The sequence below is a fragment of the Electrona antarctica genome (genome assembly GCF_951216825.1).
Source record: "Electrona antarctica genome assembly, chromosome: 12".
NCBI lineage: Eukaryota > Metazoa > Chordata > Actinopteri > Myctophiformes > Myctophidae > Electrona > Electrona antarctica.
In genome coordinates, this window is record NC_136793.1 from 51,923,999 (window position 1) to 51,938,534 (window position 14,536).

Consider the following 14,536-nt stretch of genomic DNA (forward strand, 5'->3'; position numbering starts at 1 on the left):
ATACAGGCTAAGTTAACAGTTCCGTGGTGATCCTTATATATATACTCTATGGTGGTGATGCAAGGTTAACGGATATGGCTATTTTATTTTTTATTTTGATTGATTGTTGATTGATTGATTTGAAAATGTTATTAATTGCAAAATGGGTACAGTCCGTGGTCAATTCAAAAACTGTAAAACTGTAAAACCAGAAAAATAACTCAATTCATCAAAAACATTTAAGACATGCATATTGCATACACATTACACATCTATGCAGAAAAATAAAGAATACAAAAATAATCAAATACACAGTTAGAAAAAAAGGTAATTCGTGATCAGTATAGAAAAATTACTTTTTACAGAAAAGGAATGAGATTTCCTCATTTAGGTTAGGTATTATATAGCTATTGTTGGTGTATTTGAAGTTGTGATTGTTTTTTCTTGTCTTTTGTTTCTTCTTCTAACTCCAATACCACCAGATGCCGCTGTTTGTTGGCAGTTTCTTATTTAGTTTCCCAGAATGCATCACTTCTGAACACATTATAAAATACATTCCTCTTCTGGCTGTTAAAACATAGATAATGAGTTATATTAACCCGAATGCTCAAATAGTTGACGTTGTAACTTCATAATGTTTCATATTCATGATTTTAAAGAATACCAAAATATAATTATGAACCATGAGTTAACCCACAGGTGCAGTTGAACATGAGCAGTGACTGCGGACTCAAATATTCGATCCTTCGGTTCATTCAGATGATGATTGGGTGAAAAATCACAATTTCTTTGTGACAGGTGCAGCTCAACAACTTGTTACGCAATGCGCCTCAGCCCTTCTGATCCTGAACCTGACATCAGAATAAGCATCTGCTTAATATAATCAAAAAGTCATGTGAAGTACTCATTATAGTTAGTTGCAGATTGCAATTTCTGACCATAGGGGAGAGTACAGAGTAGCCTAGTGCCCTAGTAGACAAATAGCATACCCATTTTGTCAGATTACGTTTCGTATGGTTCCAATTTTGAGTTACCTGTACCCTACTTTGAACCAGATTATGGTCATTCTAGATTGAATATGGAAACGCCATGAATAACAGCAATGATTGCTTACAGTTTGTAGCCTATAGCCTATGTATAAGGATTAAAATGGACAGAATGAACACAAGGAAGGAAAAAAAGGACATTTTATGTGCAATTAAGATAGGATTGTGACTTTTTAAGCTTTGTGATGTTTAAATTCATGATTAGATTCAATCGTCATACAAGCATTTGACAATTTATATGATAGAATGTTGCATAGAAAAAGTAAAATAATGAACCATGACTGTTACCACTGCTCCAGTTGAACAAGAGGAGTCGCGGTGGATGTACATCTCTGATCCTTCGGTTCATTCAGATGATGATTGGGTGAAATCACAAGCCTTTGTGACAGGTGCAGCTCAACAACTTGTTACGGAATGTGCCTCAGCCCTTCTGATCCTGAACCTCACATGAAAATATATTTAACAATTTTTCACAAAATTACAAGTAAATTGTCTTCATTTTGTATATTAAAATTAATATACATGCTATGGGCGGCGGTGGTTCATGGGTAGAGTGGCTGGATGGGAACCGCAAGGTTGCCAGTTCGAACCCAGGCTCCCCCAGAGTTAGTGTCAAAGTGTCCCTGAGCAAGACACTGAACCCCTGCTCCCAATGTGCAGGTTCGTGCCTTGCATCGTTTCCTCTGGCATCGGTGTAATTACATTGCATAATACATTCACCCATACATTCATAATGAATGGTGAATGTAATGCAAAATCTATGTAAAGCTTATATGAATGTGTGTGAAAGCGCTATATAAATGCACCATTTACCATTGCCATTCAGAAGGAGAATAATTTATGAGCCAATATGTCCAATTTCACTTGCTTAATGTTTATATTGTAATCCTGTATGCATCTTCTGTTTATTAAAGAGCTAGACAGAGAGACTCCTGTTACTGGACAAAAACTCCAGTATAGTATAGTATATAGCTCTATTCTGATGGTCAGGATATAGAGCTATATACACTTGCCGGTACTTTAACAAAATATCAGTGACTGAAAAGTGAAAAGTGATTGCTTTGCAGTTTGTAGCCTATAGAATGCCTCTAGAATCTTCATTGGTGTAAAAATGACCTACATTTTCAACATGTTTTGAGTTCAGATTTACCATATCATTTTGTTTCTTACTTTATTTTAGTAATTTTACCATAATTTTATGATGTAAAATGGTTGCATACAGGGATTGTTTAGGCTCATTGATTAGACTGCTAAGTGCTAACGTGGAAATACAAAATAAGAACACAAATTCAGTGGCCTCATTTGGAAAAACAACAGAGAAATGGTTTATTTGTGTAAATAGAATGAGCTTTTCACAGCTGTACAACACTGGCATCTGTAGTTGGCACTCTTTAAAGGGACAATTCACCCAAAAACAGAACTCACATTTGCCATTGCCATTGCGCTCTTAAGAAGGTGAACACGCTCAAACACTGTCTCCTTCTATGATCCGAGATCAGGACATGGAATAACAGATCTGAATTCTGTTTGAGGGTGAATTTTCATTTTATTTTCTTTAAGAACCCAAAAAATACCAGTCTCTGAGACACACAGTACAAAAACCATAATAAAACAAACACACCCAGAAAGCCACAACAGAGTTCGGCCCACAGAACTGACCCCCAAGGAAGAAAAGGAACAACATCAACATGCAAACTCACACATTTACACTGAGCTACATTAGGCATGCAAAAACAACACTGTTCTTTTAAAGAGGGTCGGATTGACAGGAAACACGCATACAGCGCGCACACACGCGCACGCACACACAGTCACACACACACACTCACTCTCTCTCGCACTCTCACACAGTACAGCACGACAATTATTCCATAAAGTATCAATGCCAATGTTTTTGCTCCTTTTGTCAATGATGTGCGATTCTACCGACGTGAACATCATGTGGACTGTTATCCCTCTGACTGGTTCCATTTCTGTCCAGCCTAGTCAGAGGATTGCCAGATCTTTTTTTATTTTATTCTTTTTTCCTGGAAGTGATGCAATTTGAACAAAACAGGGTCACCCAGTCTGAAATTGCAGCAGATGCACTGTGCCTTGGGACAGTTCTAAAATCACCCTGTGTCTTTGTTTTGAACCATAATGGACACATACAGGATTGGGCTCAGGGTGTGTTTATTTTATTTCTGTGAGCAGCAATGACACCCTCATGGTCAAGTAGATATCTGTGTTAATGTTGTCTCTTAGGCAGCGCTACGTCCAGCGTTTTCTTTTTTTTTTAAGGAATATTAGTCTCGTCTTCCATGGTCAGTCACTGTGGAGGATATGGAGTCCTACTTTCACCAGTCAGATGAGAGGCGAGGGGGTACATTTTCTACCCTGATTAGGACTCAAAATAAAAACATGGGTCAGGTTTTACAGAAAATCCACATTGGTGACAGTTCAAGAAAGAGAGAGCCCGCCTGCCTTAAATGAACATGATGATTTTTTTTCCCCCAGACACGTATTCTAGTTAAGGTCCGGTCTCGTTTAATGCTGATTCCCCCCTGCTACAGAGCCGCCCAAACTGTCACACCATAATAAAGAAACACTTCTATGTCATTCCAGAGGTTTCTGTGAGTGCAGGTGTCCACAGTTGTGCGTTGAGAGTTGATGTAGTGGAGGACTAACCCAAACTGATGCCACACTGGCCTGGATTCCACATTCAGGACCAACCAGAGCTTAACCCATTTATGGCGGGAACCCCTTTTGGTGTTTTAAACATTCCGTTATAATTTAGCCATTGAAAAATAGCAGATCTAACAAGCTCATAGCTTGTAGGTCTGCTATTTTTGAAAAATCGTGAAAATATTTATTTCAGAAAACTGGAGGATTTAGAAGATAGAAATCTTTTAAATCCTTCTAAATGTCGAGGTCAGGCCTAAATGGGTTAAAAACCACTGATGTTCTTGGTGGAGAAAATAGAAACCTGGTTTCCACTGCAGAGACAGTTATACCTGAATACTGCTACCAAAATAAAGTAGGTTCAAATATAAAATAATTATGTAGTAAATATGCTTTGTCAACCCTGTTTCCACGAGAGCCTTGACATTCAGATTGTTATAACTCTTGAGTTGGACCTGCAGTGGAACGGTTGCCAAGGTGAACCGAACCCGTTGCTACCGTGGTAACCACCCAAGATGTCAGCAGTCCTGCATATGTCTGGCACTAGAGCCTCTAAATGTGGTAGATGGACTTTATTCAGTGGCATACTGTTACACAAAAAATGATTGAAATGATGAAGGAGAGAAAAAAAAAGGACCATAACGGTGGTCTGTAAATTTTTACCACTTTGACTTGGATATTCCAACACACATTTGACCTCACCGTTTTTCTTTGATAAAAGTTACATCATCACCGAGCATCAACGCATTAAATAAAACATTGATTATAAAAGTATAGCTAAAAATAGAAAAAGGGAATCTCAAATGGTCTAGGTGATTTATCAACTGTACAGACAGTCAGCTGTCCTTGACTTGCTAGGAGTTTAATGACTATGGAGAAAATGTAAACGTGATGTCTAAAAACAAAGCCAGTAAAGCCAGAATGGTTTATCTTTACGTATATAATATAAAGAAAGACTATAACTGTGAATACACAATGACATATTTCGTCTCCGGTATGGTCCTTTAAACTTCTATTAATAGTAACATGAAAGAAAATCAGATGAACTGTTCCCCTCTGTTGCAGTAACGCAGTCAGGGCCGGATCTACCATATGGGCACTTTGGGCACGTGCCCAGGGGCCCTTGGCCACCAGGGGCCCCTCAAAAAAAATAAAAAAATAAAAGTTTTGATTATTTTTTTTTTTTTGCTCCACAGAATATTTCCCTGCTAATCCGAATGAAATAAATGGGGTCTAAAAAGATTAGTGTTTTATTGTTGGTGAGAAAAAAAAGTGCAATTGTGTGTAAAGCAGCAACAATGCGCTAGATTGGCTGTCACTCTGGGGGGGGTAGGCGACCGGAAATAGGCCAATATAACGGCATAAAACTGCCCCAAAACGGCTCCAAAACCGCAAAAATGTTGCACGCGCGTGAAGGGGGGCCCTTCGAGCTTCAGTGCCCAGGGGCCCTCAGAGGTGTTAATCCGGCCCTGAACGCAGTGGAATAGCGTGCCATCTACAGTGTCTTCACGTGCAACAGTCTGTATAGAATGATGTAATGGCCGCCATCCAACAGAACTGAAAACAACAAGTTTAATCTCCAACGGAAACAACAAACAAAGCAGAGATGTTGTGAAAATTGGGCTCATTAAAAAAAAAGGGCAACTCAGTCTTTAAGAACCAATGATTCGACGACAAAACTCAGATTTGTCAATCAGCAATACAATAACAGCAAAAGAAATAATACAAAAATTGAAATCCCATGAGGGTAAAAACGTGACTAAGTAGCAGTAATCTAGCATAACTGTTGTTAGCCGAGCTATGCTTCAAGATCAAAACACCTCCAACTGGTATTCTGGTTAGCGCATTATTCTTGGGGAGGTTCCACACTAGCCACCTACAGGAGTACAACAGGCTAATACAAGTAAATATTTATAATATATATATAATATATATATATATACACACACATACACACACACACACACACGCACACACACACACACACACACACGCACGCACGCACACACACGCACACACACACACACACACACACACACACACACGACAGGATGGGAGAGAGACAGTATATGTTATAAAAATCATTTTTTAACAAGAAACAATACAGTTAGATGCCAATAGAAAAATCATAAGTAGACAGAAATAAAAGTTGTATAAAATGTGTCGACATGAACAATGAAGAAAGAAACAACCAAGAATTTAGCATAATTCTAAATAATAATAGAAGGAAAACAAACAGACGAACCAAAAGGCAGGCAGAGAAACAATAATAAGGCAAGTTTCCATTGACAATATGTTGCACACTTGATTTAAAACTTAATATATGGATCTTTGTCACAGCTCTTAAAAACAAACCAAAACAAAAAACTCCCCCATAAACAACTTATTCAATGAAAACCTGCCTGTTGTTGGTTTGTTTGTTAGGCACTGTATGGATGATGGACAGGTGTGCGCTGACTGTGGAACAATACTTGGTGGTAGAGCAGTTAACGTCAATAGTTCTGTTTACAACTTCAACACGGTAGCCTTTTTGAATCCTAGCTCCTCTGTATTTTCTACTTCCAAAACCATTGACGATGCGATGCATATAACTGAAAAACATACGAGGGAAATTATTTGGAACCAATGCAGAATTAAGAGCTAATCTGTTGGCTAATCATTTACCTGGCAGACAGCAACCTTTTTTCTGTACCAATGTATTTCCCCATATGGTAAAGAGCACTCGGTGAACGAAAACATAACAGAAAAAGATTTAAAGATCAAGTCAAGATGTCTGTTTTTAAGGTAATCTGTGAGCGGGGTGAGCTGCTACAATGACTGTATCATTCGGTAGAGAACAAAGTGGCGGGAGACAGTTTTAAGAATATACACAGACAGAAAATGAAACAAAAACAAAACATGAGTCTCTAACTCAATGTCCTCTGGTTCTTTACACCACTCGGAGAAGAAGGGGAAAAAAAGCCAGTCAGACATGTTTTAATTCCACAAGAGTCTCCGCCCCCACCATAGACAACTCTTCTCTTTGAAGCACGCTCAGTAAAACGCTATCCCGTTGGACATGTGCGGTAAAATCCTCAGCGATTAGACGAGTAATCCTTTGACGTACATCCGGGTTCAAGTAGTTGTCCATGTACAATGGAAGGGGGTGCGATCGATCGTAGCGGCTCCTTTCACACAAATAAATCCTCATACTGGCATTCTGGGAATGCAGGGCCATGGACTTGGCTGGCAGAGACGTGGGGTTTCGGTAAAGATGCCTTAGAGATTTTGATGTAGTACTACTATATGTTAAGGGCGGGGGGGGGGTCATGGGTCAAATCCCCAACCAGACGCACCTGCCCCTCCCCCAAAGGTTTCAAACGGTCTCAGCAGCTTTCAGGAGATGTGTCTCAATCAAGTTAGGATGTCTCGATTAAGTTGTTCTATTGTCTTAAGAAGGATTCACAGACCTACTACCCTGCATAAGGAGGAGGCTAATGTTTCACTACAGGACAGCGTAGGATCTCAGGAAAGATTTTGTGTCGGTCGTAGGGCTGCACGAATATGACTTAACACGAGAATCCTGATTATTGTAATCCAGATCATTATGTTTGGTGGAAAAATATGATTTTACAATATCCTTAATGCCTTTGTTGCACATTGTGTTTAACTGTAGCATATCTTTGGTCAAATAGTATATGATTTGATTGTGCCTCAGAACATGATGGATATGGAGATGACTGCCCGGCCCTAGAGTGGGAGCTGTAGTTCTTTTCTTACTGGGCCTTATCTGGTCAAATGTGTTAAACCTTAGAAATGTCTCTCTCTACTATTTACTCTGACAAACAGTGAAGAGTCAGTACTGTGCTGATTTGTTTTGAACACATTTCTACAAATTTAGCCCAGCAATAAGACACGTGAAATCGTGAATTAGGGTCGTGTTCTCGCACCCCAAACTGCATGATAAGTTCAACTGAAAAACCACAAGTGTTAGTATTCGTAATGGAAGCCAAATGGGTGATCCTAGCTTGCTGTAGCATAGCCAGGCATATACAAGCAGGTATATATGCCTTGCTTGTTAGCTTGCAGCTGGAACATTATTTTCAATAATGAATGCTAGCCGTGTAAGCATGTAATCCTTCTAAAGGAGTGAGCCAAGTGAAGTTGTAGCTACTCTTCTAGCCTTCGGGTTTTCTTTAAGAAGCAGGTCTTAACTAGTCTGGACCGGGTTTACATAACTTCCGTCTTCAGGCCTTCAGTGCGTTTTATCTCAATTTTCATCTCCTTTTTGTGTTTTCTTCTTCTTTTTTTCAACCGTATTTTAATGATGCTCTCATCTTCAGAGTTGGGGTCAGGGAGAGGTGGTTGCGTCCAACCGAGGGGGAGGGGGGGGGGGGGGCGGGTGGGTCTTAGGAGGTTTTGACCAGGTCATACACGTAGATGTGGAAGTCGTCGTCAAACTTGATGAAGTAGACGGAGGGTTTGGCCTCCACCTGGTGGATCACCATCCCGGAGCGCTTCCCGCCGTCCTCCTTGGCGTACTCCACCTGTTTCCCCACCAGGCTGTCCACCACCTCGCCTGGCTCTCGCTCCGTCGGCACACTGTCGTCTGGATGGATGAGAGAGAGAGAGAGAGAGAGAGAAAGAGACAGAGGAGAGAGTGGGAAGGAGGGAGTGAAATATCATATCAGCAGAGAAGGTGGTTTGTGCATTTTCAGCCAGCGACTGAAAATAGGTCACAGACCCGTTTTTCTCTAATGGGTCGCCAGTAAATATATCCCTTTCTTTAACCCATTTTGACCTGAGATCAGATTCTAAAAATGTCTTCTACATCCTGACAGTTTTCTGAAAAAGCTATGTTTCTATGTCAGTCGTTCTTCGATTTTTCAAAAATAGCAGACATACAAGCTCATAGCGCGCCGTGAGCTTGTAGATCTGCTATTTTTCAATAGCTAAAGTATAACATGATGCTTAAAACACCAAGAGGGGTTCCCGTTCAGAATGGGTTAAGACCTCAAAGTCAAAGTCGTACGATTTGTGACGCACGTTACCGATGCCGCGCTCGGGAGTCATTTGATTAGTCGATTGACCTGAGGATCAGATTCTACAAAATGTCTTCCAAATCCAGAGAGTTTTCTGAAAAACCTACGTTTCTTTATCAGTGATGCTCACACCGTTTATATGTCAAGGACCCCCAGAATGACATGTATTTGACCGCGACCCCCATCTGAAAATATGTTGTTCCAGGGACCCCCCCAGAAGTAAAGATTTTAGTTAAAACCGTTTGCTGAATATATATTCTTTCATAATATATATAGAATATATATTCTTTCAGAGCGTTTTTAACTCAAACCTTTGCTTCTGGGGGGTACCTGGAACAACATATTTTCAGATGGGGGTCCGTGGCCAAATACAGATAATTCCGGGGGTCCTCGACATGGAAAGGTTGAGAACCACTGACATACAGTAGAAACAGAGGTTTTTCAGAAGACTGTTAGGATTTAGAAGACTTTCTTTTTAGAATGTAGGTTAATGGGCTAAAGCAGTAAAGTAAGTCGTACTGGAGTCAGGCATGATGCGAAGGTCTCCCTCCTTGTAGTCGTCCAGGAGCTGGTACATGTAGAGGACGGGGTCCTTCTCGTAGGTGATGTAGAACCAGGCGGTCATGATGGGCGCTCTGGCCAACACCATCCCCCTCCACTCCTCCTTGGGCCCCTCCTCCGTCTCAAACATGTGCTCCACCGCCTTGCCGATCATCGTCTCCGCCAGCATCGAGTCGCTGACGCGAGCCGGCGCTGCGGTCGACAGAAGAGCAGAGAGATCAACGTTTCAACAATGTACACCTCCAGATCCGAGATCAGCAAAAATGTCATTGTCATTCATCCATCCACCCACATCCCCCACTCTGTCACGCAAGAACTACAGACCTGCGCCAAGCGGTCTCAGCAGCTTTCAGGGGATTTGTCTCAATCACGTTAGGATGTCTTGATCAAGTTGTTTTATCGTCTTAAGAGGGATTCACAGACCTACTGCGAAGGAGGCTGATGTTTCACTACAGGACAGCGAAGGATCTCAGGAAAGATTTAATGTCGGACATAGAGCTGCACGAATATGACTAACACGAGAATCTGTGATGCTACATTCGCATCATGTACAGTACAGCTGTAGCAGAGTGGCTCAGAGCCTCAGCCTCATGGCCTCAAAAGTCTAATATGACCGGGGGAGATGACATAGGGATATCCCTTCGGTCTAGTGGTTAAGATATTGGACTTTCACGCGGGAGACCAGAGTTCGAATGAATCCCAGTCGGACCCACGGTTGTCTAGAACCGCCCCCAAAAAGGCCTCTGCCCGGGCTCTGGACAGGGCCCCTGCCCAGGGTCCGTATTAGACGGTACCACGGGTACATACAATTCCGAAACGGGACTGGTGATATCTGAACCGAACCGGTACGGATCCGAGAAACATTCTAATTGGCCGCACCCGCCCGGAAATGGCCCCGAAAGGATTGGATCCGGTCCGAAACAGAGCCGAGAAGGTTTGGACCCAGTCCGACCAAAATGGCGCTAATCCGATCCTATCCGATATAGATCCGGTGTGTCCTCTGCTATATAATATGCTTCAACGTGACATTGAGACTGCTCTCTGTGAGCGACGTGCACCCCGCCTCTCGAGACAACGCAGCGGAGGGTTACAAACTTGCATAATATTAGTGCATTTTAGCGCACCGACATTCTTACCAGAGCTGTTGACAATCACAACAAAACTGTCCCACATTGCTCGTTGCTTTGCGTTTCACCTCGCTCGCTCAAGGGGGGGCGCCATGATTGCATTTGCATTAATATAGCCAGCGAGCCAGCTGTGTGTGTTCACTGTGTTGGGGTGAGAGAGACGGAGACAGAGCGAAAGAGAGAGAAACGGCACGTCGAGGAGCATGACGAGAGAGAGAGAGCAATGACGAGACCCAGCCCTCCCTCGTTGACTCTGTTCAACTATGTCACTACACAGAGAGGGAGAGAGAGAGAGGGAGAGAGAGAGAGAGAGGGAGAGAGAGAGGGAGAGAGAGAGAGAGAGAGAGGGAGAGAGAGAGAGAGGGAGAGAGAGAGAGAGAGCTGCCGCTCTCCCGTCTCGAGTCACGCAGCTCTATACTGAAACGGTGTTTTACCGTATTTTGACGTTTGTTTTAAATAACACTATAAACCTGCGTCTAGTCCATAACTCCATATATGGAGCTGGCCTGTTCTTCTGACATCACAATACTCCATATTTGGGCATGCCTGACACAGACCTCCGTAAGCTGACCTGTTCTGACATCAGAACCAGCACTAAAGTGTCATTTGGCATGCCTGACACTGTTCTAGTAGTTATAAATAATAGAGATGACACCGGAATTCCCATCCACTTGCATGGAGTTGCTCACCCAGCGCATGAGGCGTTTTCATTCACCCCTTCTTCCAGGTTGGAAAAGTGGTGGGGGCGGAGATAAATATTTGTACATTTAAAAAATGTACCTGATCTTGAGGCCTACAAAATCGGGGGAGGAGGGGGGGGGGAAATAAAATAAAAAACCCTTTTTTTAGTCAACTAGTACCAACAAGGTCAACTAGTGGATTTACTTGCTTAATGCCCCAGCCCCATCTACGTCATGGAATTGTATTCAATTCAACAGAGCTCTCATGAACGCACCGGGGCGCCGAAAGCACGAACGAGCACCGCGAGTCGTGCGTCACATACGCATAGTGACGTAGCCCAGCCGCTCGAGCTGCAGTACCTACTTTCAACCACCATGTCCATTCCGCGTCAGTGTTTCCTCTCGGTGACGTCTCAGTTTATTGATAACTCTGTGACTCGGTGAATTAGCTCGCCATGTGAACATTCTTACCCACTCTGTCAGGCAGAACCTCCAGTCCTATCACCCTCTCGTCGCTGTACAGCTCCAGGCCGTAGATGCAGTCGAAGCCGTCGTATTTGATCAGGTAGAGCGATGGATTGACAGGCACCTGGTCCAACACCGTGCCCTTCCACTGCGACGACTTACCTACACAAGACATACAGACAGTGGCGTGCACAGACATTTAGAGGGGCAGGTGCTCAAGTTAAAAAAGGGCAACTTGTGCAGCGCGTGGAACCGGCCGGTTGCCTTAATCCATTTTGGGCGGGAACCCCTTTTGGTGTTAGCATTATGTTATGCTTTAGCTATTGAAAAATAGCAGATCTACAAGCTCATAGCGCGCCACCGAGTGGCGCGCTACGAGCTTGTAGGTCTGCTATTTTTGAAAAATCAAAAAAAAGAAAAAAAAAGTTTTTTTTTTCTTTTTTTTCCAAAAGGGCACATTGCCAAAAGGGCAGGGGGTGCTCTAGCACCCCCTAGTGTCTATCTGTGCACGCCACTGCATACAGAACAGACAAGACATTCAGAGTCAGGACAGGACGGGACAGTCTCGTGTAGCCAGACAACTAACTATTCAGACACAATCTCTGCATGCCGAGACAGGAAGCCGGCATCGGCCATCCGCAAGATATATTTGGAGATATTTCCAAATATTATTTTTTACATTCAATATTTGTTTGATTTCCATTTCTGCTAAGTAGCAAGCTATATATGCTTACATTATTTTGTTATTATTTACATTAGGACAGATTTGCACGACTGTAAAGAGAAGACGAAACGGAAGCGGGGAGGAGCTAGGTGTCATGTCCGCTTTGGGCCTATGGCTGTAATACCGACTGGCATACTGACTGTATGGTGGAGGAAGCGTTTGGGAATTGTAGGAGACCAGTCCACAGTGGGTGCTCGCGAGAGCGAGACTAGGACAGACCAACAGACAGGAATAGAAAAAGTAATGGAATAGTAATAATATAGCATGTGTGAAATTCCCCTTGAACGTTAGTCATGTCCAATCCCTTTGATGTCAGCCTTGCTACAGTAGCTGAGCCTGGCTATGTTTGTTAATCTACCAGTGGCTTGTTTGTAATGTCTGGTCCCATGACTCCCGTTCATGCTTGTAATGTTCCACTGTTCTCTGACATCCAGTGGTGTAGTGATGATTGTCTCCACCAGGCCGAAGGCATGGGGAGAGAGTATGTTTTGCACTCCGTCTGTCCGTCCGTGTGTCTGTCCGTCCGTGTGTCCGTCCGTCTGTGAACAGCTAATCTCCGGCACCGTTAACCCGGTCGATGCCAACTTTTGCACACACACTCCCTGGATGCCAACGATGAACCTCTGCCCCAAAATTTCCAGAACGGCCTGTTATAGCGCCACCAGGAGGCCGCTTTGTGCAAAACAAGTTTTTGGACAGTACACCTACAGATTTTGTCCAAACATCACGCAAATTGGTACACAGTCTCTCTAGAGCCATTCAACGAAACAGGTCTTTCAGATTTCTCATACCCCATCCTGATTGGCTAAGATTGGCTTCCAAAGTTTGCAGGAGTGCTCAGTTTCAAACAAAATGCTGCAAATCATGAACACATCGTGTGATTTCCGTGAAATTGTGCACGCACATTCCCACTAGGCCGGGGAAGAAATGCCACATGAACATTTTCAACTCAGCCTCATGGTGGCGCTATAACTGGCCGAAAAGTGTTTTTACCTCTAACTGCACGGATCTGTGGATAACTTTGTATGCCAACTCCCTAGAGGCCAAGGAAAAACCTTTGCCTGGAATTTTTCACATCTGCTCTTTATAGCGCCACCAGGAGGCCGGCATATGTAAAACACATTTTCTAATATTACTCCTTCAGATTTTATCCAAATTTCACGCAAATCGGTACACATGCTCTCCATAGTCATGTGATCAAGACGGGTTTGTTTGATTTCTCATAATCCACCCTCATTGGCTACGATTGGCTTCTAAACCTTTCAGGAGTAGCCCGCTTTGTACGCGTTTTGTACAAATCGCCACAACTACTCAACGCAGCGTCCGATTGTGGTGAAACTGTGCATGCATATTCCCACTAGGCTTTGGAAGAAATGCCACTTGACCGTTTTAAAATCAGCCTCATGGTGGCGCTACAAGCCGCGACACACACACACACACACACACACACACACACACACACACACACACACACACACACACACACACACACACACACACACACACACACACACACACACACACACACACACACACACACACACACACACACACACACACACACACACACACGTTTATATTGCTCCTAAACATTTTGCCAAACATCACACACACACTCCTATCCTCCTGGTGGAGACCTGTGCCCAGAAGGGCACTTTTTCTAGTTTTTAACAGTTTTTATGTCCGTCCAGGACCGGACGGGACAAGAGACTTTGGCTCAGACCATATACGAAATATTCAATTTTTATTTCATTTTAAATTTTAGTTTTCTTTTCCAAGGAATGCCTTGAATTTTTTTACATCCTAAGAAAAGAAAGGCGGGATTAATAGAAAAATGAAAATGGACGCCGATAAGATTAGGCTATCCTGACTATGGCTTGTGAAACGAGTTTGAGCTTTCATTCACTCCATTGCCCTGGTTAGACCAACGCATTCTACTGAATGAGACCAGATGGAGGGTAGGTTTCACATCTGATACCCATTTAGACCTGAAGACGATTCTATTCTACAAATGTCTTTTAAATCCTGACAGTTCTCTGAAAAACCTATGTTTCTATGTCAGTTGTGTTCAAACAGTTTCATGTCAAGGACCCCCAAAAATATATGTAATTGGCCGCCGACCCACATCTGAAAATATGTTGTTCCAGGGACCCTCCCAGAAGCAAGGCTTTGAGTTAAAAACGTTCACTCTGAAAGAATATAGATTGATTTGTGCCACATTTTCACGATTTTTCTAAAATAGCAGACCTACAAGCTGTGTGGCTGAGTGGCG

The 14,536-nt window shown here is 42.8% G+C and overlaps 1 protein-coding gene across 2 annotated transcripts in view; it reads right to left on the reverse strand.

Annotated features, from left to right (window-relative positions):
- Window positions 1–4,243: 4,243 nt before the first annotated feature.
- The window catches only part of LOC306934703 (spindlin-1-like), a 30,407-nt gene continuing 20,114 nt past the window's right edge, over window positions 4,244–14,536 (reverse strand). For both annotated transcript variants that reach the window (XM_079517396.1, XM_079517395.1), the window contains exons 5-7: window positions 11,547–11,702; window positions 9,227–9,460; window positions 4,244–8,274 (exon numbers count right to left, since the gene is read on the reverse strand). In XM_079517396.1, the coding sequence (XP_079373522.1) occupies window positions 8,075–8,274; window positions 9,227–9,460; window positions 11,547–11,702 (590 nt within the window). In that variant the 3' untranslated portion in view covers window positions 4,244–8,074. The remainder of the gene's footprint in view (window positions 8,275–9,226; window positions 9,461–11,546; window positions 11,703–14,536) is intronic.